Below are 25,154 nucleotides of genomic sequence, written 5' to 3' on the forward strand. Positions count from 1 at the left end.
GGGGGGAGAGGGGGATGAGGGGAGATATGGGGGGAGTGGGGGGGGGGGGGGTTTCACGGTGGAGGAGACGTCTTTTTTTTCGGAGAGGAGCCGGGTGAGGGAAAGAAGGGTAGACTAGATCAGAATTCTTGTTGTATTTCGTTATATCGTAAGAAAGTTAAAAAAAAACGCCGTGTATATGATATCTCCTAAATCCCACCAGTATTCAATATGTGAAAAAAAAGAAGAAAAAAAGAAAATCAGCACATGCCGGTCAAGACGGACATGCCGTTGGCATTGTCTACTCCCGCCATTATCGCCTCCTCGTCTTCAAGCAACTTGTCAATCTTGGCTTTGGTCTTGATTCTCCAAAAGTCTTGTGCGCCATCGACAAATTTTGTGCTGATGTTCTCCACATCTTCAGCAGGACAGGCAGCAAAGCACAGCCTGAAGCAGTTGAAGCTATCCTTTTGGCGAATCTGCTCGGTTGCAGCAAACATGCTGCCAGGAGCCACAAGGCAGAGGTAGGGCTTGGTTGTCCAAAAGATCCAGAGAGCCCTGGAGAGGCGGGAGCGCGGGACTTCTCTGGCAAGAGGGTGCGATGAAAAGTCGAAGCGGACCCATACGAACATGCCGCCTAGTGGGCGGACAAATGTGTACAGTGGCTTCTTCTCAACAACCGTCCAGTCGTCCTCTTGGTCAGTGACATCAGCAAGACTCTTGCGGCGCCCGGCCTTGACAAGCTCCTTGCCAGAGTCGAGCGAGTCACACATTTTCTGCATGCGTCGCTCGTAGTTGCCGCGAAGACCCTCGAGCCAGCGCACCCAGCCTTCGACTTTCCAGCCGCTTCCGTCTGATGCGCCTCCCTTTCCAGGGTCTCTGGACGATTGCGGGCCCATGAGTAATTCTGCAACCATGGATTGCACGAAACCAGACGGTTGCTGGGTTGAGGTCTCGGTGATACGCACGAGACGCTCGATAAGGGCGGGCTGTGCGGTGATCCAGCCAAGACGGCACCCTGGAGCGACAGTCTTGGAAAAGGTGTCGAGGCGTACCACGCGGCCCTGGTAGTCGACGCTGAGATATGAGGGGATCAGGCTATCCAAAAACTCAAAACCTGACGACTTTTGGGGCTCGACGGGGGCGGTTCCACTGGGCAATGAAGAGGGGTATTGCAGGTACCAATATGGATCGTCTTCAACGATGACGATGTCGTACTTTACGCAGAGGGCATAGATTTCGATGCGTCGCTGGACGGAGAGGGTGCCAGATGTGGGGTTCTGGCCGATGGTGACGGTGTACATGATGTGTGGTCGACGACCCTTTGAAAAGTCCCAGTTTTCCAGGACATCTTGTAGACCGCCTGGGCCGGACACCATCATTCCCTCGTTGTCAATGGCAACAGGTGCAATGTTGAAGCCCCGTGGCTTGGCGGTCTGGATAGCGTTCATGTAGCAGTAGGTTTCGCACAGCATACCGGGTCGCTCTTCGACGGGGTCATGCTCTGCTGACCACTCGTTGCTGAGGGCGGTCAATGTCTTTGAGAAGCCATCGGTAGAACCACAGGTCAAGAGGATCTCGGGCCCGTCCTTGTATGGAACAAAGGGGTGCAGGTTTTCGCGAGTAAACTGGCGAATGAAATAGTACAGGGGAGGATATCCCTGGGCCTGGCCGTATTGCAGTGCCGACTTGAGGTCGATCATGCGCAGAGGGTCCTGCACGTTGGAGTCCTTTGGTACAACCAGACGCGAGGCAGGTAGCTGCTTGGCCTTCTTACGCGAAAAGGCCCAGAATCTGTTTTGCTGCACGGACGGAGGGTCCTCAGGCGGAGGGTCGAGGGGCTTGTTTGGAGTAGGCTGCCATCGGTCAGGGCGGGCGACCTTGGCCTCGAGTGTGTCATATGGAAAGTAGTGGTCATCGGGAAGGCCTGGCAGTTATGAGCAATTGTAATGATTGTTGTAGCATAGGTTAGTATCTACCTCCAGCTAATTGAGCAATGCCCGGGATCTGAAAGTATTTGTAGAATTGCTTGACAGTGGACGCTTCACGGGCCTTTGTGCTGCGTGATAGCAAGTGGGCCAGACTGACTGGCTCTGGAAAAGAGCTTGGGTCGGAAGTGTATGGTGCCATGGTAGATAAGCAGCGCAGCCAGGCGAGCTTTGTAATTAAGGGTCTACCGAAAACGAGGGGGCAGTGAGGATGAGAGAGGGAGAGACAGGCTGGGAGACCGAGGACTGGAGGATAAGGGCGTGGTGATTAGAAATGTCGGTAGTGACCTCAGCATGTATGCGTGTCGCAGCTAAACCCCAACGGGCTGCATGCGGGCGCCTTGACGTTAAGCCGGCCATAGTCCCCACCCAGGCCAGCGCTGTATGGCCGTGTGTGTGTTTCACTTTGTCGTGTCCACGTCTGCTACACGTAGGCAAGCGTATGTGTATATAAGAGGTGTACAGCTGTAAGTATGCAGTCCACCATGGCTGGGCTGGCCACGTGCTGGTGCAGCGTTGCAGCGTATTAGCGCGCGAGGCCGACGGCGTGGGAAACCCCACAGGCTCGGCCTCGTCGTCATGCAGGTCCCGGCGACTCCCACGGCTCCCGCTTCCAAACTTCGCCTTCTCCTGTGCCCGGTCCGGCCGTCATCCGTCCTGGCTGATCGCTGATTAACTGTATTATACAAAAATCGGTTTCTTGGCCTTGGCCTCGTTTCTCTCCCTCTCTCTGCGCTGTACAAGATCCATTTCCATGCCATCTGCAGCCCGCCCAGCTCGCATCCACACCATCCCCACCCATTGCTATCGATAACCTCCCCAGAAGCCTCGGCCCATCGCCACCCCCCAGCCTTCAAACTGTCGTCCTCGCCCACGTCCCGCCACGAGTTGGCGTCGCTCCAGGACATGGACACCCATCAGGGCGTCTATGACGACGAGGGCGCCCCTCCGCCCATCTATCGCGACAATGATCACGCCAGTCTGCGCTCCAACGAGTCGGCCGAGCTCATTGCCGCCTCCGAGGCCTCTGCTCAGGAGTACTACAGCCCACCACACCAGTCTTATACGACCAAATACTTACCCCCACAACTGCAACGCGCATGGCACAGTACTGTCGTTTGGGTCGAGGGCCCACAGCCGCCGCGACCCTGGAAGATCCGTCCATTCTTTCCAAATGTCCAAGCTGCGCCCATTCGCCTCTTGAACAACTACTTCCCAAAGAGGAAACAGAAGATTGCCCTGCTCGTCTTCTTCTACTTTTGCTGGATCCTGACTTTTGGCCTTGTTCTGCATCGTAGCGCCTTTGCAGCAGACATACCAGGCTACGGCAGCCCAGTGCGCGTGCGATGCACAGATCGCTTTTGGAGCGACGGCAATGGCTGCGGCCTCAATGGTGATCTGTGCCGGCCCTTTGAGAACAGCACCATGCCTTTTCGCTGCCCCGCAAACTGCAAGCGCGTGCAGTTGATCTATCCCCATGCAGTTGGAGACCAGTTGGTGAATTACCGTCCACTCGTCGTAGGCGGGCCTACAGACGACGAGGGATCGCTCGAAAACACTTATTACCGTGCCGACTCGTTCATTTGCGCTGCCGCCATCCATGCTGGCTTCATCAACGACGCTTCAGGTGGATGCGGTGTCGTTGCTCAGATTGGCGAAAAGACGGATTATCCCAGCGTTGACCGCAAGCACATCAAGGGCACTGGCTTCGATTCCTACTTTCCACGCTCCTTTTCCTTCCTCTCCGGAACTGCAACAAAGTGCCGCGACCTGCGATGGCCCCTGCTCGGTGTTTCCCTGACATTCACTATTCTCTTGTCACTCTTTACCACATCACCACCCGTATTTTTCACTTCAATATTCCTAGGCGTCTTCGTCCACGTTGCGCTTGCTTCAGACCCACCGAATCTGACAGACTACTATGCCATTGTCAGTATAATGCTCGCGCGCCTGCTCCCGGCATGCTTTTGTATGTATGCCGTCTACCGATTCGCCGTACGTCGCCAGCTCGAGGGCCTGGACGCGCACATAGAGAAGACGCTTCTCTGGCTAGGAGGATGCTGGATAGGCGCTCTGAACAACTATACCTTTGACAAGATCCCCATCGAGCGACTCACGCCGCACGAGATCCAGAACCAGCCCGGCGCCATCCCCGCTCTTATCATCATTGTTCTTACCCTATTCTTTATTGCTCTTGGCCAGGCCTGGGCTTTTAGGGTTGAGGGTCGTCTTCCTCGCTACCTTGCCATTTACGGCATCTTGGTCGCAGGCATACTTACACTTGTCGCGATACCCAAGATGAACGTTAGGATTCATCATTACATCCTTGGCCTTCTTCTTGTTGCGGGCACGTCTATGCAGACCCGGCCCTCCCTTCTCTACCAAGGTATCCTTATTGGTCTGTTCATTAATGGCGTTGCGCGCTGGGGCTTTGCTAGCATCTTGGAAACACCCAGCGCTCTTCGTGGTGATGCGCCCAGCGGTACCCCTCTCCCTATTATTACAGCCCCCGTCATTCACAATAATGTGGATGTAGCTCATATTAAGCCCAACATAACTTTTGACTGGCAGTATCCATTCCCGGCGCCCTATGAAGGCATGAGCGTCTTGGTTAATGATGTGGAAAGATACCACGACTTTACAGACAGGATGGATGATAGCTGGACCTGGACTCGGCACATGGAAGGTGTAAATGAGTACTTTCGCTTTGCATACTTGAGCGGTGGTCGACGAGGTGACTATACAAAGGCTGGGGTTTGGCGAGCAGATGGTGGGTGGACAGAGATGGAGCCAGGGCCATCATAATGTTTTTTTAGACACTGTAGAGAAGGTTGGGTATGTGATTGTACGCACATGTTGCGATAGGGAAGCATTCATTTGTCATCGAAGCACCCTCGCAGATTGAAGTAGAAACTTGCTTGAAGCAATTGGTAGGGTCGGCCGAGAGGGGTACATTTAGTCAGCCACAATAGGTTTAGTAAGGGAGATGCTTCTCGCATCACAACCATGTCGTCAATCCTAGTTGATTGCACGGAATATACTGTGGTCCGCTAGCCCCGATGTCTTGCACGCAATTTGTCAGGAGGATTGTGTTTGTGGAGTTCGGCCCAAGCAATGGCCGAGGAGGGGTAGGAAAAGGCATCATTTACACTACTCCAAGTTGGACTTTAGTCCGACCGGACATGCCTCATTAGAAATACACATGAAACAGTGGGGACGCTACTGTCCAAGACGTACTACCACGTATATACATATATGAGCGGAGAAGGTGCTGTCAACGTCCAGCTTGCACCTCATAACTTCCCACCCCCGCCACCACAACACCACCACCACCACCACCATCTCAGCAAGCACAACCACAAACGCTGTCAAAATGGTCAAGACGATTTTCGGAGGATTTCCCCTCTCAGACCAGGCATACTTCAACACCCACGAACAGCGCACTGAAGTCGTTGAAATCCTAATCAAGAATGGCATCAAGAACATTGACACAGCACGCATATACACCGGATCTCAAGAGGCCATTGGCAAGCTTGAGAAGCGCAAGGATTTCACCATCGATACCAAGCTGCCCGGTGGCTTCGGTCCCGGCACTGGCACAAAGGAAAATGTCATCAAGGACGCCCAAGACTCGCTGGACACCGTGAACATTGAGCAATTCGACATCCTCTACATCCACGCCCCAGACCCATCGATTCCCTTTGAGGAAACCCTCGAGGGAATCAATGAAGTCTACAAGAAAGGCATCTTCCGCCGCTTTGGCCTGAGCAACTTTAGTGCTGAGCAGGTGCAGCAAGTCTACGACATTGCAAAGGCAAAGGGATACCCACTGCCCTCTGTCTACCAAGGAAACTACAACCCCGTCGCCCGCCACCTGGAGACGCAGCTCTTCCCCACCCTGCGCAAGCTCGGCATCCACTTTTACGCCTACTCGCCTCTCGCCGGCGGTTTCCTAACCAAGACAGCCGCAGACCTCGACTCGGGCGCAGGCCGCTTTAACAAGGAGGCCCTAGGCGGCCTCTACAGCAAGCTCTACAACAAAGAGCCCATCCGCAATGCACTGTCCAAGTGGAACGACATTGCCGAAAAGGAAGGCGTCTCCAAAGCCGAGCTTGCCTACCGATGGGTTGCCTTCCACAGCGCCCTCCAGGGCGATGAAGACGGTGTCATTTTCGGGGCTAGCAAGCTGCCGCAGGTGGAGCAGACGGCCCAGTGGCTCAAGAAGGGAAAGCTGAGCGACGAGGCGGTCAAGGGCATTGATGCGGTTTGGGAGAGTGTCAAGGAGGTTGCGCCTGTGGATAACTATCATAGCAGGGGGTAGACGGTGACGTTGCATGCAAAGCAACGGGGGGAGAAAAGAAACTCCGAGGCATGTGGGTCATGCATTTGTCTTGGTGGAGACATAACGTCAGCATAGAGAAACGTTAGTTAGCGTATGAAGTAAATGTAAGCAATGAACTTGTTCTTTTTTTTTCTTCTTCTTCCAAGTTACATGCATGATATCGTTTGAGCTATGCATCTGCGAGTAGAATGTTTCGCTGCCCCTTGTTGCAGAAATCATAATTTTGCAATCTCTCTCCCCCTTGCCCGATATTCCCGTAAGTAAGTAAATCATGCAGTAGAAAACTCGCAAAGTAAAAACAAAAAACAAAAAGATGAAGCAATCCCCCCAGCATTCACCCGCCAAAATCACTTCTTCCTCACAACCGTAACACCAGGTGTAACAGGCACCCTCCTCTTCTTCTTCGGCGTCGCCTCATTCTTCTTCGGCTTCGGCTTTGGCTTCTCAACTTTGGCCTTGGGCGCTGTTTTCTTCCTTGCCGTTAGCACCGAGATGCCTTCTTCTTTCTTCACGTCGTCGTTTGCTTTTGCCTTTGCCTTTGCACCTCCCTCTTCATCAAGAAGCAAACCGTGTTCCTTGATCCAAAAAATAACATCCAACGCCACATCCACAAACTCCTGTATTCCACGTATCAGCTTGAACGACTTCTTGTTACTTTCCAGGCCCGCGCGCCACCGGTCGATGACGGCGAAGAAGATGTCGTCGACGTTTGCGGTGCGGGCGCAGCGGATGCGCATGTACTCCTTCTCCTCTTTCTTTGCTTTGGCTTTACCTTTTGCTTTGGCTTTACTGCCTTTCTTACCCTTTCCCTTGACCTTTCCACCTTCACCGTCGTCGGCATCGGAGGCGCTGCCACCTTCGTCGTCGTCGTCATCAGAGGAAGAAGAAGAAGAAGAAGAAGCGGAGTGGTTAGGGAAGGAGGAAGGACCAGACTGCCCCATCTCATCCCCAATCTCATACTGCACGTACGCTTCAACAACCATCATTGCAATGCTGTGGAAATTCAGCACCGCAAGCGCGGGCTCTGGGTCGGGTGTCGACAGCGCTTGCTGGCCCGGTAAGAAGATATTCGTAAGAAGTGCTAATTCTTGGGCGGCGTGGTCGGGGGACAGGACGAGGGGCTCGCGGATTAAGCCTGGTAGGGAGATTTTCGCAATGGGCAGGGAGGGGTCTTTGGTGGGTTTGGCTCTAGAGGAAGAGGCAGTGCTGAGTTTGGGAGGTGGGGAGGGGGAGAAGTGGATGTCGTAGGAGGGAAGTTTCCAGTTTATGGGGGAGGGGGCATGGGGAGATGGGGCTGCGGATGGGTGGCGGGCTAGACGGGTTCGGAGGGGTTCGTCGTCGTCGGATGAGGGCTCTTCTCTTGTGTCTTCCTCGGGAGCTTCTGGTGTGGTCTGCACACCCTGTGGCTGGCTGTGGAACTTGGTTGCCTGGCTTGATGAATTGTGGCTCTGCGCAGAGTACGAGGCAGGGGACTGCTTTGATGCCGTTTGGCCGTATGAAAACTCAGACTGGCCCTGGGACTGATAGTTTGTGCTGCTGTTTCCAAACGGGAGAGTTTGATATGTGCTTTGAGGAGCTCGCTGGTAGCTCAATGGTCCTGTTAGAATTGAAGCTGGAACATCTGCTTGATTCTGAGAGAAGCTGAAGTCACTGTTTGCTTGTTGACCCTGGTGTGGATACTGCTCATACATTCTTTTTGCATTCTCGAGCTGGCGTTTCTTGTTGTCAACTTGTACTTGGAGCTGCTGCTGACGATCAAAGTTCGGGTCGAAAGAGAACTCGTTGAGCTGGGTAAAAGGCTGTTGTTGCGGGTAGCTTTGGAAGCGTGGGTTGTATGAAGCAGGAGTACTGAAGGGCTCAAACAATGTAGAGATGTCTGGAGTGGAGTATTCGAGTGGAATAAAGTCAAAGCTGTGGGTTTGGTAACCTTGTAGCTCGTCCATATCCATTGTCGTTTGGTCCTTGAAGCCTGGATTGGCAGTCTCTTCATGACGCCGAGAGTCTATTGCTTTGATGGAAGTCAAGGACGGATGACCCTGCCCATGCTTGTCTTCGACGAAACCAGAATACTTGGCGTGTCCATGTCCTTCGAATCCGAGTTGCATCTTCTCTATAGGGCCCTGAACCGGCTCTTTCTCAGGCGCAGTCACGTTCGGAAGAGTCGATGAATGAATCCCCCCATCATTCACATCCATGCGCTCGAGATCGTTTGTCGAGCGCCTAGGCTCCAATTCGATAGCAGCACCGTCCAATGAGTTTGCATTATCCTGGTCACCACCATTGCCGAGCCCATCAAGTCGCTGCTGTTCACCCATAACTGTCTCTCTGCGCTCTTGACCCCAGGCTGCAGCACCGTTTGATTCAGCCACCGAATCTTGCATCTCCACGTTCAAGAAGAAACCGCTTGATTCTTCAGCTCTCGCAGTCTCACTGGCTTCTCCTAGCTCGTAAGAACGAAATTCGCCTGTAGGCTGCATGTGTAGGATTCTCGGCGCTATCAAAGTCAGTATCTGAAAAGTTGTAATCAACGGAGTGGCATATACTCAATTGGGATTGTGACGCCGGTGGGATGGTTTGTTTTTGCCCAGTCGAACACAGTCGGAAAGATTGATTGTTGATAGAAGCAAAATAGAGATCATGTGAGGAGAGTCAAAGGGTATCAAGAAGAGGAACTGCGTGAAAGCTATATATGGGGTTGGGAAAACGCTTTTCACTGCCGGTTTCTTGCTCACCTTTACCTAGGTGGGGGCCAGGCTTGCTCTTACCTTGCAGCGTGCCGTTTGACACATTAGCGGGTTTCTGTAGTAGGCGGTATGGGCTCGTGGGTGCTGGTGCCTTACTAGAGCACATGCCTGAGCAGAAATGGTAAGCTTGATCTGGGAAATTCAAGCGCTGGAGTGAAAGGACTCCAAAAGAGCGGTAAGTTTCCGCGAATCAATTAGAGAGAAAGGTCTGTGAATTAGGCTGCGAAGATTTCAGCACGCAATACAGGGACCCGATGGGCAATGCCGCACAAGGACTAAAGAAACTGACAGGTGGTGAAGAGCACATCATTTCATTCCTTTCCGTCTTCACTCTATCCCTGCCACATCTGCCTTCAACCTCGTTACAAATCCATCAAAAAGCGGATAAAGCGAGCAATCCCGATACTTGTCCACGAGACTCCCCTCACTATTCCTCGCCTTTGCAACATCCTCCGTACTCACATCCTTGCCCTGCATAACTGTCCCTTGTGGGTACACAGGCCTGGTGCCGCTCTCAATCAATTCCACAAACGCTGGGTCTATTGGCACACTGCCCAAAAAGGGAACCTGGAAGTCATTTGCCATGACCTGTCCGCCTCCTTTGCTGAACACATTTGTGCATTCCGAGCAATTGGGACATACGAAGCCGGCCATATTTTCCACCACACCGAGAACGCGTATGCCCGTCTTTTTACAGAAGTTGAGTTCCTTCTTTACGTCGCTGATGCTGATGGCTTGCGGTGTTGTTACTACTACCGCGCCAGCAAGAAAGGGTAGGTTCGGGTTGAGCGAGGGCGAAGGGGTCGTGTTCTTGAGGAGAGTTTCGAGCAAGGAAATATGCTCGTCAGAGGTACCAGGCGGCGTGTCGATAAGAAGGTAGTCGAGCGGTGGCCAAAGGACATCGGTGAGAAACTGGCGGACCATGGCTGTCTTCTTGGGGCCACGCCAGATGACAGCGTCAGAACGGGAAGCCAGGATGAAGCCTAGCGACATGCACGATAGCGGTCCAATCTTTTGATCTTGTGCACTCTCTCCTTCCTCATCCTTTAATTTCTTCCCCGGCAACGTCTGCGCTCCATGAACATCGACTGGTATCCAACCACCCGGCGCCTGCCTCACTTTTGAATCCTCGATGCCAAAGAAGCGCGGTATGCTCGGGCCCGTAAGATCGATATCCAAGACGCCAACCGAGTGGCCTTGCAGCGACAACGTAAGCGCGAGTTGTGTGGTGATGCTCGACTTGCCTACCCCGCCCTTGCCGGAGAGCACGAGGAGGATGTTGCGGATGTTATCGAGGGGCATCGCAGCCAATTCAGAGCGGGACGGATATGTTATATAGTCTCTTAAGTTTCGCAAAGCAAAGTCTCATCCAGGAGATAGCTGCGACTGGAAAAGAAGAAGTTCGTTGTCGTAGCAGGGTAAAAGGCGCATTGTGTAAGGTGCTTGACGATGGTGGAGCGCTTTGAAATCCAAAGAAGTGGCGGGTTGCGGCGAGATCGGAGGTCCGACCTTGAGCCGAGTTGACCTGTTCACCCAGTACATCACTCCAACAGCAAGATGATTCCTCATGTACCGCAGCACTATGTTCTTCTTTGCAGATTTATAGATGTAGATGCATAGTAGCTCCCATCTTGCAAAATATTAGTATACGAACACTGGTAAAAAAAAAACATTACTCCCCCTCCGCGCACGCTACAAAGCTATTAGGCAGGAATGGAAAGCAGGCAAAGACAGGGCAACCACAATGATTGATTCCAAATAAATTATGAACTTTGTAGACATTTTTCAAGGAAAAAGAGGTCGTCGGCTAGTGATAAGTGGGATTTTCACCTCTAGCTAATGAATACGCATTCCACCTCTGAAAAGCTTTCTAAATCATCCACCAAGTTTTGAATTTTACCAAGCAATTCCAATCAATATCTTGAAAATCACGCTGATTAACTTGATTTGAAGCTCAAGAGAAGCTCGAGCTATCTAAGGCCTTCAGGGCTTTATGACGTACTTCACGGCGTGGGCTTCGCTTGCCTTCAAGCGCTCAAACGCTGTGATAACTCAGTTGAGTACCCTTGGTACCTCATGTCTCTGTGACCTGAACCAGCCTTCCTGTAGACCCCTCCCTACAGATATGGAGATGGTGAAACCAAAATCCTTCTCCCTCCCATGAATAACCGATACGCTATACTTGTTGTGTGTGACATGACTTGGAATGCTAGTGCATTCTTTCTCAAAAAAGCACAAGAGCAATATGGCCGCCAGTGGTAGTGCGGGCCGGCTCGTTGCCTCGGGGCGTGCCTAGATGGACAACGAGTATGTTAACGCCCCGGAAGAGGCTATTTCCTGATTCCGGTTGGTATTGCTACCGCCGCCCTATCTGCGTTGATATCGAATACTACTTACACCCATACCTATACTAAGGCTCGGGATAGACTATCTCCAGATTCTGACTAGTATTGCACCGCCCTTTCCGTCACGTCATCATGGAGCATTGCTACGGTTTTAATACCTACACTTGGGATAGACCATCTCCGGATTCTGACTCGTGTCACTCTAGTACTGCCGTAACTGTCCAGCATACTTGACTCGTACCTGGTACACAAAAACAGGTAGTTTTACACTTTCGATAGTGACTTTTGCACATTAGGCTTGCCGGGATACTTGACTACTAGTGAGCAGCACCGAGCTCGAGCAAATCTCTGACTGTTGAATCTGAAACTTCATATCCAATATCTGTCGGTTACGGCTCATTGACTTGCCTTGGATAATACTCGAACCACTCTCTGATGATAGCTCCTTTCTGTTTACATGAACTAATCTCTAACAAGTTCTATACTCCACCTCGTTCCCTACTCTGATTGCATGTAGGCGTAGATTCACGCACAAGGGGTAATTCCACTTATTTTCGGAGAGAAAAGATCAGTTCAGTGTTCGTACGAAGCACTACATGATTATAACTGCAGATTCAGCAGGTATACCTCTACCTCTCTCTTCAGTCTATGACTTAAATTGGATGATCTGTTTGGCATATCACATTCTGGCTTTTTTCAGAAAAGAGTGATAGGTCACATCCCAACCTGTCGGAATCGGCATCAAAAAAGACTCCATATTCAGATACTTGACGCATCCCCGAGGATTGGTCTTACTGGGCCTCAGTTCAGAAAATCGTGAGACATACTTAGCATATCATGGCCTAGAATAGAAGACTGGGTAGGCTTTACAGTAAGCAATTCAGTGATATCTAAACATCTTGGTCAATCTACTCTACAGAAGGAGTTTATTGGCAGATTGGCTCATCTTGCGGGCTTACGTAGTCTAAGCTTGGCACTTTCTACACTATCATTAAGCCATCTTATTCCAAGACGGGAAAACAGGTTCTTCTGCAATCTACGTCCTTAAAAACAAAAAATAAACACACATGGTTAAAACTTTGTATCGTGTAGAGTTTTATTTGTATATGGGAATTTATTTCTCGCAAATATACGAGAGGGACGTGTATATCCTAAACTCCTTCCAAGGGCACATAACCATCGCTCAATGCTTTCTAATTTCAACCGAACCAATCTTCATGTTGCCTGCTACCCCCTTTTATGAAACAGCCTTCCTTAGAGGGGCCTCTCCACCAACCTCCAGCCTATAGCCCTCAGCGCCCTTCTCCGTCTCCAGATCCTTGGGCTTCGCTGCCTTGGCACCCACCTCGGGGAAGGCAAATGCCTTGCTTCTACCTCCCTCGAGGCCCTTCCAGACGCCAATTGTGTTCCAATTCGTCCATGTCGGCGCGCCCACCCAGGGTTGTACATTCCAGCCTAGCTCCAACACTACATCTGTCCTGTTGCCCAGCTTTCCGGTAATGTCTGTGATCTGGTATTTGGGCTTCTGGTTCTGGAGGTGAAGCTCTCCAATGGGGAATGGCGAGGGTGTCTTTTCTTTGGCAGCCGCACGTTTCTTGGCGGATTGCTTGGGGAGCTTCGACTTGGGGTCGGGGTGGATGTAGTGGTTCTGGTGCCAGGGTGCCGAGGTGGAGGCGATGATGGCGTCCCAGATGATGGCTTCCGAGGGGGGCTCGCCGGTGCGGGTGGAGGGGTAGACGGCTTTGAGGTAGACGAAGAGTTGCTTGGTGTTCCAGTTGAAGAGGCTGGTTAGATCTGCGGTATATATGTGAGCAACTCTTCTTGCAATCCACCTGTCCCATTGCGCATGCATAAACGTACCGGCATCCAGGTCAAACTTGATGTGCGCATACTCCTCCCTCTTTGGCGAGTAATAATGCGGCCTGCCCTTGACTACCTGCACATTTCGTAGCGATATGCTGGCGGTGGGGTTTTGCGGTGTAATCAGACTACTCAGCGCAATCACGGTCGCGACTGTGAAAGCTACTGTGGTAAAGAAGCCAAAGACATTCTGCAGCCGCACCAAAGTTGAATGCATGCTGTATATGTATGTGAGCGCGAGGCTCAAGGACGCTTATGTAGAGATATAAGCGAACTCTCTTGACGGGGAGAGACAGGCTCGTTGAAGACGGTTATGTGGACATGCAACGTTTACCCAGTGGTCCTAACACGTATCCGACCTCTCGCGCGGACGTCGGCGCTCAGCCTTACGAGAGAGCCAGGGTCCATTTGGCGCTAGTCCCCCTTGAGTCGACCATCTTTGTTGAACATCTCGGTACAGATACACATTCGAATTAAGACATGGAGAGTATATGTGATTTGTTGGTTTTCTTCTAGTGGGGGAGAAAATACTTGCAATAGCCACGTGTGCTGGACAATATCCAACCACCTGTTTCTCCATCCTGATCTCCAGGCCCGAATCTCTAAAATGAATAAAACTCCACCTCCGCAATGCCCGTCCGCGCTGGAATAGTAATCGCAATGGGAAATCCTCCATAATCAGGATCTTCATTCGGCATCACCGCACTAGCTCCGCTCCTCGTCTCATCACCTCCCAGCGTCCTCAGCGTCCGCAGTTTTCCCGTCGCCACATCCTCTACGACCTTCTCCTCATTCTTCAAGATGCCATTAAACCTAGTCCCAGATTTGGTCGACTGTCCCGTAACCTGGAAGCCCCATCCGATGAGGAGGAAGCGCGCGCCGCCACGATGAATCACCATGCCACTGCCCGTGTCGGGTTTCCCAAACACAAAAGCACGCTCAATGGTTATATCCCAGTCGCCGAAGCGCTGTCGAATGGGTTTTGACAGATCCTTATCGCCAGATATTTTGTCGAAACAGAAACCTACCGACGAGCCGGGTTTTCTTTGCGCTTCGAGAACGAGTTGAGAAACTTGTGCTAGTAATCCATAGTGTTTCGTAAAAGGATTGCTTTCAGGTTCTAGTGTATCAATACCGAACGGACTCGCTAGCAGAGCTTGAAATGTCCCGTAAGCTATCCAGATGCGTCGGACACCGTACTCGTCCCTTCGTTGTTCTGGGATAAAGAGTACATTCCTGCCATGTCGATACTTGCCGCACAGGGTCGTATATTCGTTGAGATAAATGTCTGGCGCGATGAACTCGAGATTAGGTGCGAAATGAAGCCAAATGTCGAGGACGTTGGTAGTTCCGCCTCCAGAAGGGTAGTCGCCTGGCTGGCCGCCTCCTCCTACAACTGTAGGAGTTTCGTTGTCAGCATCCTCGCCTGCATAATTTTGCCACACGTTGGTGTAAAGCGGAATTGAATACTCTGCTTTGCCTGCTGCTGCTACCCGATCCACATAACGTGCATAGTGGTATGCCATGAAAAGCTCGTCTGTCCTATTGCTCTTGCCAAAAACCTCTTCCCAGCTCCCAGACTGCGGCTTCGACTGCGCAACGAACGTCTCGAGGTTAGCCCTGAGATCGGCATGCAGATTGTCGTACTCCTCTGCCAAAAATTTGAGGAGATCTTCAGGTACAGGCTCTGCGAAAACGCTGTTGGCTTTTGCGCTCCCGTCCCGACTGTCAAACAGCAAGCCAACTTCGTTTTCGACTTGAACCATTAACACCGTACTATGTTTCTCGTCAAATTCTTTGATATGTGCAAGCAGCTTTCGAAATGCCTTTGCATCCGCTTCAATGCTCTCTTCGTAAAACAGCGAAAGCACATCCGCAACCTCTATCATGCCTCCAGCTTTCCGCAGCTCTGCGCGTGGGAACCGCTCCGGATTTGTCTTGATCCAGGCTGGCGCATAAGTAGATCTTCCTAAAAACATCCTGAATCAATTACTTTTTCTCAGAGGGAGCAAGTAGCAAAGCATCCGACTCACCATTCTTGAACGATCCAAACCATAGCAAAATCAAGTGCAAGCCATGCTCACGAGCACCCAAAATAACTTTATCCAACTCTTCAAAGTCAAACCTCTCTTCTTCAGGCTCAATCATTTCCCAGCTGACGGACCCAAGGAGCGTGTTCACATTCGTCGCAACCATCTTGGGCCACACCTCGCTCATGAACTCTGCCGATGATAACGACGAATTCTGGAGCTCCCCTCCCAGCATAAGATACGGCTTGCCGTTGACGATGAGCTGTTTGGTGCTTCCATATTGCTGGAGGTGCGGAATATGCGTACTGGAAGCCATGGTGTCTTGGGACTGCTCAATGAACTTGGCAAGTGTAAAGAAGAGCAATCGGATTCAAGGAAGTTTTGATCATAGACAGCCATGGCTTTAAAAACAGTCAATTGCTTGAGTTGCGTTTCTCCAACAGCGAGTGGAGTCCCGCGGGGCTTCTGCTCCACGCGGGGTAACGCTCACCGAATAGCGGATGGCAATGACATCTACCGGTGCTAAAACCACGGGCATTTGGGGATCTCCAATGCTCCTCTATTGCATTAGGATTGTGAATGACGGGTGCTTAGCTAGTCCTATCAATTTCAACGTGCTCTTTTTAGCTCACTGATTGTTGATGTTTTAAGTGGGAAGTAGGGAATAATGCTCGATAAGTATGCACCTACACATCGATCAACATCGGGACTAGCGTCGCACTACCCCATCACCTCCCGGCCTTATACAAGGCGCAACCTCCAACAACCCGCTTTCCCACAGTGACTTTATTAAGAATTTCAATCATCTTGAGGAATTCATCAAGCCCATTTAAACCCTCTCACCCCCAAATCTTCCTTGCAGACCTCCTTCTCCACACCGCTCCCACTCTAGTCCCAAGCCCATAGTGACACACCCCCTCAATAACTCCATCCATTGCCCCTCCCCTTTCATCTCATTGACCACCCACTTCCTGATCATACCCCATTCAAATCTATCACAGATATCCCATGACATAACCCACCTAACTAGCTGCAAAAACAAGTCTCTCCGTCATAACATCAGGCCTAGCCAACTACACCAGCTCCGAACCGCCTACCAAAATTCAAACACGGTGATCCGACGGTATCTGAATGAACCACAACCCAATACCACATACACATCTCCAATAACAAAAACCTTCAACCAACCGTGCTACGTACTCCAAAAAGCCATCTCACGACACCCTCTCATTCTCAATCCACGCAGAGACCTTTTTTTCCCCTCTACACTCCAAAAACGCTTCATCTTCCTCTCCCATCCAGAGAGCATCAGCTTCACTCTCATAAAAAAGGGGTTTCTGGACACCGGATTCTGTTTCCGTGTTTCCCGTGTCCAGGCCACAGAACGAGAGTTAAGCTCAAGATAACTGTGGTTTTTTTTCTTCTTCTTCTTCTTCTTCTTCTTCTTCTTCTTCTTCTTCTCGCCAGACAAGAGGGTGGGGAGTGGTGAGAGATGAGAGTGTAGCGCGGAGTGAGTGCGGTCGTAATATGCTCTGCTGGTTTAGTGGGGTGGATGGAATGGGATGGGATGGGGGGACTTTGCGCACATTTGTAGAGAGTAGGGAATTTGGAGGGATGTGTGGTTATTTTCAATTGGGGGTGCGGCGAAAGTGCTGTGGGGAGAATGTAAAGGATGGGTGTTGGGGAATGCGAGGTTTCTAGTGTGTAGACTGCGACGATAGATTTTATCTTGGGTTTGATGATGGGGATTTCGGTGTTGTTGTCATGTCTCTCACGTTTTTCTCAGGAAGGTACTAGATGTTAATGATATGATACCATCTATCAATTCATTCGCCTATTTTCTATAGCCTATTCTCTTTTTCTGCTCCTTCTTCTTTGTATATACCATCATTTTTCTCATGCGAGTCCAAGTCTAGGCTACCCACTTGTTGATTCCCATCCGAAACCTGCAGTGGGCAACGACTCTTTCTCCGCTTGATTCTCGGTGGACTGATGGGTTCGACGAGGCTCCATCTCTTGTTTGTCACAGTACCAGACGGAACGCTAGAACCACTAACAATTGAGCTAGTTGCCTCTGGTGGGGCCAAGGCAGTCACCTTCTCAATAGTACTTCTGCATAACCTTAATTCGCGGGAAGCGCGTATACCCTTGGCCAGACGTCACGGGAGATTCGGCCTCTGTGAGCGGACTCTGCGGCGTACCCTGCAAAAGACAAGAACTCGTCCGCTGCGTCGTCTTTCCCGTTATACGCTCCGTCGCAGCAGCGTTATGAGACCCATTCATCTCCCTGGTATACTTCTCAACCAACAATGCAACATCTCTCGCATGCCCATCAAGCTTATCCGCATCCGGCACCGAAAATTTCTCCTTTGCCATGCGCTCCAGGTCTTGCATAGTGACAGCATCCTCCCACGTCCTATCATGGTGAACCTTCGTAACCCGCGGATGACGTAGCATCTCAAATGACGCATGAGGCAACTTGTCAAACCCTCCCCCCCAGAATCTCAACGACCAAGGGGTTCCTAAAGGCGACAGTCATACGTCGGCCGTGGTAGTAGTAGTCCCTGAAATTAATTATGTCAAATTCAGCGGTGGCGCCACCACGACGCTCATGCAAAGTGGTCTGACGAATATAGCCCTGGATATTTAGATACTGTGCGTCAGACCTCGGGATACACTTTTCAACGCTCAAACTAGCGACGACTGTGAACCGTGCCTTGGCCCCTGTCAGTAGGACCGCATCCCTGTTGACGCAGCATCCCAGGTAAAAGTGTGACCAGTGTAGAGGCTTTAGATTCGTCTTTGTTGCAGCCTGCGCGTCAAAACTGGCTCCAATGACAGCGAAGTCGCCCATGTCTCGCTCACCGCCCATGTCGCCTAAGTAATCCTTCTTGAGCTTGATGAAGAAACCTGTTTGACAGCGGCCTTGCTCAGATAGCACGGGCAGATAGGGCGCTTGCAACGGTTTCAGTACCAATCCTTCTTGGCGATTGGCTAGGGTGCGGGCGAATGTCTGTTTAAGGTCCGTTATACCATTCCCTGTCTTAAAATCCAACAAGGTCCACTCTGAGAGCATAGACCGTCCTGGTATGCCATGGATAAGTTTATGAAGAATTTTGCGGCGGTCCTCGAGGCAGTGACACAAAATGGGCTCGTCATCTACGGTCAAAACATCAAAGAAGACAATCATGAGATATTCCTGTTGATGCACTGCAGAGCTGTTCAACGTGACTCTGAAGGATCCTGAGCGCGTGACATACTTGCGAATCTTCGAGAATGGTAGTATTCTCTTCTCCTTGTCGCTGTATACCACCATTTCGCCAGTGACGATGCAGTTCTTTTTGAACATGGCGTCTGGCTGGCCTATACGAAGAGCGTTGCGAATTGTGCTGTGTAGAGCAGTGCGATCTGCAGTTGCATCTTTGCCGTTCTTGGAGAAGATTCGCAGGCTACTATCTTCATTTTCCAAATCAATGTGGATCTCGCAGTATTCGCCGTCGTATTTGACTTCGGCTGCCCAGACGCCATCGTCAACAAGCTTAAAACAGTTGCTGAACGACCACGCTTTTAGGAAGGTCGGTCGCCCAATCTTGACGCCGACCCTAGCCTTGAGTCTTTTCGCTGCCTCAACACGCATGGGCTCCTCTTCCCACGACTCAGGTACGGCCGGATAAGAACCAAGGTCACCTTTGAGTACATCAAAGGCTGCCTCGTAGTCGTTCTGAAACGCCAATAGCTCCGGTAACAGAAAGTGATAGTGCCGCGTTACAACTCTTTCATCCAATTCGATAGTGCAGTAATCTCGAAGTAGAAGGCGGACTAGCCATTTTGCTTCCCAAGACTCAAGCCTTGTGATGATACTTTTGAGTTCATTGTTGATGTCGAACCCTGGATCGCGAACTCTTCTGGTTCTTTCGTCAGAGAATCTACAGTTGGCAGCCAGTTGTACCAACAGGCAGTTGACTCTTTTGACTGTGATGTCTGGTTTGATGGAGAAGGTACCATTCCAAGGCTTCATGGCGCGTTCGACGTATGCACCCAGATCGCCATAGTTGCCCGTCTTCCAGCTTTCAAATAGTGTGCGCTGCCCATGACTAAAGGCGAGCAGACGTGAGAGTTTCTTTGCAAGCAAGGGCGCTTGCAAACCGTACACGCGGTCCTTCCTTTGGTGCGGAAGTAAGATGGACAGCACAGCTCCGCCATCCGTATCTGCATCGTCAAGGGCAGCTCTTTGGTTTTGGAACCAGTCCAAAACAACCTGTTGGATGGCCTCTTGTTCCTGCCTTGAAGGCAGTCGCGGTTCATTTGTGGAGATCTTCTCAATGTCTTGCAACAGGCTACAGATAGCATTGAAGGTGAGACTCATAGTCGGTCCTAATGGATAATCCTGCTGACTGGCGATGTTAGGTCCTGGGTCTAGATTCTGCAGTCCCTAAATGGATTTGACTGTCGATATCCGGCCTGATGTCAAGTGCGGATATGTGAGTGCGTCAAGAAACGCCGAGCCGGAATGCCATGGGCGCTGCACTAAGGCTATCCCGATCCACCCTATCTTTCAAGATCTAGACACTGACGCCGAAAAGGTGCATGGCCGTCCAGCGTATACTCTCGTCAGCATCCTCATCATAGTCAGGCAAGTATCACCAGGGGCGACACCCTAGCCGTGCCAGGATGACCCTCGATCTGAACGTGGACGCATACACCGGGCAACAGCAACGTGACAAAACCACTGGGGTCAAGAAATGTGACAGGCAGGGTAAGTAGATATATCGACAAGCAGGTTTCAATACAATGAGATGAGACAAAAGAGGGGACGGACGCGCGCTGGGTGGATGCAGAAGATGGTGCTAATGCGGGGTATTACGGGATCTGCCGTAGGTGTAGTGTAGGTACTGGCGCGTCCGTAGATACCAACAGCACGCCAAAGTAGGCAGGCAATCTTAACTCCGATCACTCAGTCCAGACACGATTGTTTGGGTCTGGTTCTCTGAGACATTTTCGTACCTCTATCGCATATTATCACATACCACATAACGTGACTTAACAGCGAACGTATGCATGAGCTCGTGGGGAATGGATACGCAAAAGTGGAGATGATGCCTGCCTTAGCATCCTCTATAATTCTCTTCGTGCACTGAGATACCGGGATAGAACGAGTTTAGAAAATCGTTTGATTCTATCGTGCTGGCATGTAGTTACATCTCATTGATATTGTGCTGTTTTGGTAAGAGTGTAGATTTAATCCGGACATTTTAGTTTACCGAAAGCCGATTCATCGGATTCGGTATTCCGAACAGCCGAATCTCTTATAAACTGATCGAGTTTGCTCTCTCGCTAATTGACCGAAGAAGAGACCTAGGTACAGGTGTTTCTGGACGCGTAGAACCGGGGTAAAAAGCCATTGGTTGCAGTTGGTAGAGAAGAGACACACCAATCGCAGATTGGAGGTATATAAATTCGACTATATAAGAATGGTGGCTGCGGCGCATATACTAATCGAGTTACAGGCTTGAGTTGGACAATGCCCTGGCCAACGGGACAGCATTGGAGACCCTTCGGTCGGAGGCATCCAAGAAGAAGGACCTTGTTCCGCGCGGTGACTACAGGCCTTCACCTGCCGGAAAGCTTACCTTCTTCGTGCTGCGCAGCCTCGAACCTGCTCCGCAGTGTTCGATCCTAGCGCATGGTTTCGGCACATCCGTCTTAACATCGCGTGGGACTACGAACACTACCGAGCGGGCTGCCTGCACAAACGGGTATAGGGCTGATCAATGGCCTAGGCCTGTCGCCCTACCGGCTGGTCTTGCTCACCATGTCAGTTGGCTCAGTGGTCAAGCAGAACATCTGGGTCACAATACTATCTAGGGGCTCGATGACGGTAGGTGTGGCGGTCGCGATAGCGATGCTCAATGCTGCGTCGAATAGTCTGAGCACATATGCCTTTGTCACTTTTATTTCGTCGACCTTGACTGAGGCGGACTTTCCATAGCCGGCGCTACCTATTGGGGGCACGCTTCACGTAGTTGGTATCTTGACAGAGCTTATTACGGAGATTCAGCGCGAACGGTTTAAGGCCGATCCAAACAACAAGGGTAAGGTGTGTACGGGGGGCCTGTGGGGTTTGGCGCGGCACATCAACTACGGAGGATACACGATGTGGAGAGCGGGATATGCAATGGCCGGAGGAGGATACGGGCTGGGTGCCTTGGTCGCAGCCTTTTGGGCCTAGGACTTCAGCCAGCGGGCTATTCCCGTTTTGAGTGAGTATTGCGAGAAGTGGTACGGTGCGCAGTGGGAGGCGTATAGGCAGAAGACGCCGTATGAGCTGATTCCCTATGTCTATTAGATGAACAATGGCTGCGAAAATGAAATAAAAAGCCCTGAATGAAGTGGCTTCAAAGAGATCCGTGCCTTTCGTCGGCCCCAGAGAACTGACCTTTACACACCCGCACCCAAGACTCCACGTGCACAGTCGTTCCATTGCCGTGTTCGCTAATCACTAGACAGAGTACCAAGCACCAAGCTGGGGGGCACAGACGAGCCATTGTCCTGCCGGCTGATGCTGACGCGCCACGGTACCATATCTCCAAGGGTGTTTTTGTGCAACAAAACAATGTCCATCACAATCAATTCATAATCACAACAAGGGCTCTCAGCACCGGCATGGAACCATGCCCGGATGCTAGCGGGCTGGAAACCGGATCATCTGACATACCGGATGCACGCTTATTTCCCAAAGCGGAATCTCACGATAACGATGGCAGTGCTGGAGATAGGACATCCAGTCGTCGTAGCACGATGCAGGTGCAGTTCTCGTTAGCACGGTATTATCCGCGCCGCAAGGCGGCAGTGCCTCTCACACCGCCCGTGAGTGCAAGCGACGCACTACTGTAGCTCGCATGACAGGCCTCGAGTGCTAGAGGCTTTTTTTCTCTCTTGTGAAAGAAAGAAAAAGATGGTGTGCGATCTAGCATTCAGCTAAGAGATCTGCGGACGTTGTGGCACCTTGACAACCCGAGAGCTTGGGCGCTACAGGCGGTGGCCGTGGTGGTAGCAGAGTGATTTTTCGCGGTGGGGGTATGAGAGCACGAATCATGGCGCATCACTAGGAACAGGTGGTTGGCCCTTTGGTAAGAGCGCAGGACATGTTCGCCCGGGTCGGCGATGGCATGGGAGGGGGGGGGGGGGTGGTTTGTTTTCATAGCCGCTAAAAAGACGGCAATGTTGGCATGTGCTGACACATTCATGGGGTTTCTGGTTCAGGACTGCAACGCATGCAGCGCGGGGTTACGGTTACGAGCACTCGGACGTCGAGGGTAAGCGATGATCTACAGAATCCTCAGCGTTCAGCTTTTCAGGGTCCCTTTTTTTTGTTGCGCGGCGGCAGCTGGCGAAAATGGTGATGATGATCTAGGATATGGCTGCAAGTAGGCGATTACGGACGCCACCGCAGCAAATTACCAGCGTGCTTGCGCCATTCGCAGCAATTTCCATCAAATTTCCAGAAATACATGTGGCAATTACCGACATCTCCACAGAACTAATTGTCGATGGGCAAGCAGAAACGCATCCAATTTATCGATAATGGTCAGGAGAGGGTGTGGGGTGTTGCTAGATGGTTCCGTGGCGACCGGCGCCATTTTTTTTTATCGTGTGAGTGATGGAGGTGCGGGTCAGGAATGACCGACGGTGATGGAGACGAAGAGGCTCAACAATTTTTTTGAGCTGGGATGTTTTTCTGGGCAGGAGAGATCACGATCTAAGGATATGGAAGAGCTCTAGTGCTGTAGAGCGGGGAACGGCTGGTGGTGCATCGGCGTGCATGCAAACCCCACCTTGAGGGTAAACACATGTTGGTTAGCGACCAGGTAGATGTATGTAGTTCAGTAGGCGAGTGTACAAGTAATGCTAGGCAGTGTTGCGGCAACCTGCTCAGGCGCACGTCTTGTCGAGGGTAAGACAGGCACCTGCAGCTGAAACGCTCTGTCTTGAAGCGGGCCTTGGTAGTATCCCGGCAGGAGGGTGCCGGGGTGGTGTTAGCGATGTTGAAGATTGAGCCGGTGCTGGTGCTATGAGGCATTTGACGTTGCCTGAGGTCATGACCTCAACGTAACCTCGTATCGGCCAGACGGGCGGCTGCTGAGCATGAAACACGGTGCACTTTATGTAGCCATGTACGTATATACACAGAGTAGATAGTAATACTGGATAGACGCTCTTTGGTCTGGTCGGGTCTGGTCGGGTCAGAGGTACAGTGATGAGTAGTGCAGCTCTGGGAGGGGGGCTCGTATGCAATCCGACGTTTAAACAAGGTGGATGCAGCGGAGGCGATCATGCAGCAGCAATGCTCGAGCCACGTTTGCCGATGATTCGACGCGGCAAGTGGAAAGGGTACTTGCAAGGTGTAGTGATGGGGGAAGCATGCAGCAGGCAGAGCAGAGCAGAGCAGAGCAGCGGGCGGGTCCAGGATGTTCGGCATACAGGGCCCAAGTCAGTAGGTGTATGCCGCCGGCGGACAGGGCTCCGCTCTGCAGTCTGGACGCCTGGCCTAGGAGGGAGTGAATGGCATGGTGGTATAGTATGGCGTGTAATTGCAACATGTAGCATGGCCATGTGTGAGAGAGAGAGTGTGTGTGGTATGCTGCATACTGCCACAAGGCGTGGAGGCGAGCGTGATTCCGGTTTTCAGGCGTTAGCAGGGCGACTATGGGCTAGGGTGGGTGTTGATGGCGTAGCATGGCACCAAGGCCTTTCGTCATTGACAGTGTGGTGGGTGGAGCATGAGCATGAGAGAGAAGTGGTTCCCACCCGCCGGCTCACGCCCTCGCAGCTCACAGCTCGCTGCTCGCCTTTCTAGCGCCGTCGCCGCCAACGGCAAGGACGGAGCGTATCGTACCCACGACCAAGATATAGTACGAGAAGACGGCGGCTGCCTTTGCCTCTCTGCATGCCTGCCTGCCTGCCTGCCTGCCCTGTGCCTGTGCTGTTGTCGCTGTTCTGTTTCTGGTACCACTACTGAGGACTACTACTAGTAGTAGATGCGCCCGTCGTCCTGCATGCCCGTCTGCTCCCCTCCCTCCTCTGCTGCCAGTACTGCTGCTCGTCCTTCTTGACCTCGCTCGCCGTTCACCATCACCATCACCATCACCGTCGCCGTCGCCCCGTGACCCACACCCTGCTCGTCCTCCGTCGCCGTCGCTGTCACACTGCCCTCCGTCGACGCCGCTTTGGGCCGTCTAGCCACCAGGCCATCTTCTCGCCTCGCCGCCGTGACTTTGGATCCGACTAGCTGCGAGAGGAACAGACTGCACCTGTAAGTCAGCTTTTGGCGCCATTCTATTTTGCACGATGCCACCCACACCTTCGCACCCGCTGCTTGCACGCACTACCCTCGCTCGCTCGCTCTGCTTGCAAGCATCAGCCCGCCGCCCTTCTGGGCCTCAAACGCCCGCCCGGCCCGTGTTGGCCTGACTTTTTGCTTCCTTCTTCCTGTCGTGCTTTGGTACTCTAGTAACCATTTCTAGCTCCCTCGCGCCACCGCGACTCCTGCTATTAAGGGCCCCAATTGCCGCCCGCCACTGCCTCCCTTGACCGGGCCTCGTCCAAATCGCTGCACCCCTCAGCCTCACTCGTCCCAATTCCGCCGCGGGGTGATTCGATAAATTTCCCCGCTGTCAAGCGTCACCCTCTTCCTCTTCCTGGTCTTGGTCGTCGCCGCTGCTCCGTCTGACGGCCGTATCCCATCAGCATCACTAACTAATTCCTATTGTCTCATTACCCCCCCGCCCCAAATCTCCTCAGATCGTCCGTCGCCCGGAAGCACTGGGAAGCCAGTTCCCGTGCAGCTGCACAAGGCTGCATCCCAC

The 25,154-nt window shown here is 51.9% G+C and overlaps 11 protein-coding genes across 11 annotated transcripts; 5 read left to right on the forward strand and 6 right to left on the reverse strand.

Annotated features, from left to right (window-relative positions):
• Positions 1 to 239: 239 nt before the first annotated feature.
• On the reverse strand, positions 240 to 2,109 carry COCMIDRAFT_40170 (uncharacterized protein; the record flags this gene model as incomplete). Its single annotated transcript, XM_007693611.1, has 2 exons — positions 240 to 1,906; positions 1,959 to 2,109. 2 exons carry the CDS (start codon positions 2,107 to 2,109, stop codon positions 240 to 242), a joined length of 1,818 nt encoding a protein of 605 aa, XP_007691801.1.
• A 764-nt stretch (positions 2,110 to 2,873) lies between these two features.
• On the forward strand, positions 2,874 to 4,772 carry COCMIDRAFT_29575 (uncharacterized protein; the record flags this gene model as incomplete). The annotated part of the gene is made up of 1 exon (XM_007693609.1): positions 2,874 to 4,772. One exon carries the CDS (start codon positions 2,874 to 2,876, stop codon positions 4,770 to 4,772), a length of 1,899 nt encoding a protein of 632 aa, XP_007691799.1.
• A 568-nt stretch (positions 4,773 to 5,340) lies between these two features.
• Positions 5,341 to 6,288, forward strand: COCMIDRAFT_105538 (uncharacterized protein; the record flags this gene model as incomplete). Its single annotated transcript, XM_007693615.1, has 1 exon — positions 5,341 to 6,288. One exon carries the CDS (start codon positions 5,341 to 5,343, stop codon positions 6,286 to 6,288), a length of 948 nt encoding a protein of 315 aa, XP_007691805.1.
• A 368-nt stretch (positions 6,289 to 6,656) lies between these two features.
• Positions 6,657 to 8,786, reverse strand: COCMIDRAFT_105530 (uncharacterized protein; the record flags this gene model as incomplete). Its single annotated transcript, XM_007693616.1, has 2 exons — positions 6,657 to 7,093; positions 7,166 to 8,786. 2 exons carry the CDS (start codon positions 8,784 to 8,786, stop codon positions 6,657 to 6,659), a joined length of 2,058 nt encoding a protein of 685 aa, XP_007691806.1.
• Positions 8,787 to 9,380: 594 nt separating this feature from the next.
• COCMIDRAFT_105536 (uncharacterized protein) lies at positions 9,381 to 10,355 on the reverse strand (the record flags this gene model as incomplete). Its single annotated transcript, XM_007693617.1, has 1 exon — positions 9,381 to 10,355. One exon carries the CDS (start codon positions 10,353 to 10,355, stop codon positions 9,381 to 9,383), a length of 975 nt encoding a protein of 324 aa, XP_007691807.1.
• A 2,280-nt stretch (positions 10,356 to 12,635) lies between these two features.
• Positions 12,636 to 13,475, reverse strand: COCMIDRAFT_105535 (uncharacterized protein; the record flags this gene model as incomplete). Its single annotated transcript, XM_007693618.1, has 2 exons — positions 12,636 to 13,192; positions 13,259 to 13,475. The coding sequence occupies 2 exons, from the start codon at positions 13,473 to 13,475 to the stop codon at positions 12,636 to 12,638; spliced, it is 774 nt and encodes a 257-aa protein (XP_007691808.1).
• Positions 13,476 to 13,860: 385 nt separating this feature from the next.
• On the reverse strand, positions 13,861 to 15,604 carry COCMIDRAFT_8641 (glycoside hydrolase family 35 protein; the record flags this gene model as incomplete). The annotated part of the gene is made up of 2 exons (XM_007693605.1): positions 13,861 to 15,227; positions 15,292 to 15,604. 2 exons carry the CDS (start codon positions 15,602 to 15,604, stop codon positions 13,861 to 13,863), a joined length of 1,680 nt encoding a protein of 559 aa, XP_007691795.1.
• A 1,525-nt stretch (positions 15,605 to 17,129) lies between these two features.
• On the reverse strand, positions 17,130 to 19,654 carry COCMIDRAFT_40176 (uncharacterized protein; the record flags this gene model as incomplete). The annotated part of the gene is made up of 3 exons (XM_007693612.1): positions 17,130 to 17,400; positions 17,435 to 17,766; positions 17,801 to 19,654. The coding sequence occupies 3 exons, from the start codon at positions 19,652 to 19,654 to the stop codon at positions 17,130 to 17,132; spliced, it is 2,457 nt and encodes an 818-aa protein (XP_007691802.1).
• A 70-nt stretch (positions 19,655 to 19,724) lies between these two features.
• COCMIDRAFT_105514 (uncharacterized protein) lies at positions 19,725 to 19,949 on the forward strand (the record flags this gene model as incomplete). Its single annotated transcript, XM_007693619.1, has 1 exon — positions 19,725 to 19,949. The coding sequence occupies one exon, from the start codon at positions 19,725 to 19,727 to the stop codon at positions 19,947 to 19,949; it is 225 nt and encodes a 74-aa protein (XP_007691809.1).
• Positions 19,950 to 19,959: 10 nt separating this feature from the next.
• On the forward strand, positions 19,960 to 21,634 carry COCMIDRAFT_40177 (uncharacterized protein; the record flags this gene model as incomplete). The annotated part of the gene is made up of 5 exons (XM_007693613.1): positions 19,960 to 20,044; positions 20,831 to 21,001; positions 21,051 to 21,232; positions 21,278 to 21,496; positions 21,530 to 21,634. The coding sequence occupies 5 exons, from the start codon at positions 19,960 to 19,962 to the stop codon at positions 21,632 to 21,634; spliced, it is 762 nt and encodes a 253-aa protein (XP_007691803.1).
• Positions 21,635 to 21,813: 179 nt separating this feature from the next.
• On the forward strand, positions 21,814 to 22,182 carry COCMIDRAFT_105502 (uncharacterized protein; the record flags this gene model as incomplete). Its single annotated transcript, XM_007693620.1, has 1 exon — positions 21,814 to 22,182. A coding segment is annotated over one exon (369 nt), but the record flags the coding sequence as incomplete, so codon positions are not given.
• Positions 22,183 to 25,154: the final 2,972 nt, after the last annotated feature.

The sequence above is a fragment of the Bipolaris oryzae genome (genome assembly GCF_000523455.1).
Source record: "Bipolaris oryzae ATCC 44560 unplaced genomic scaffold scaffold_173, whole genome shotgun sequence".
In the NCBI taxonomy this organism is placed as follows: Eukaryota; Fungi; Ascomycota; class Dothideomycetes; order Pleosporales; family Pleosporaceae; genus Bipolaris; species Bipolaris oryzae.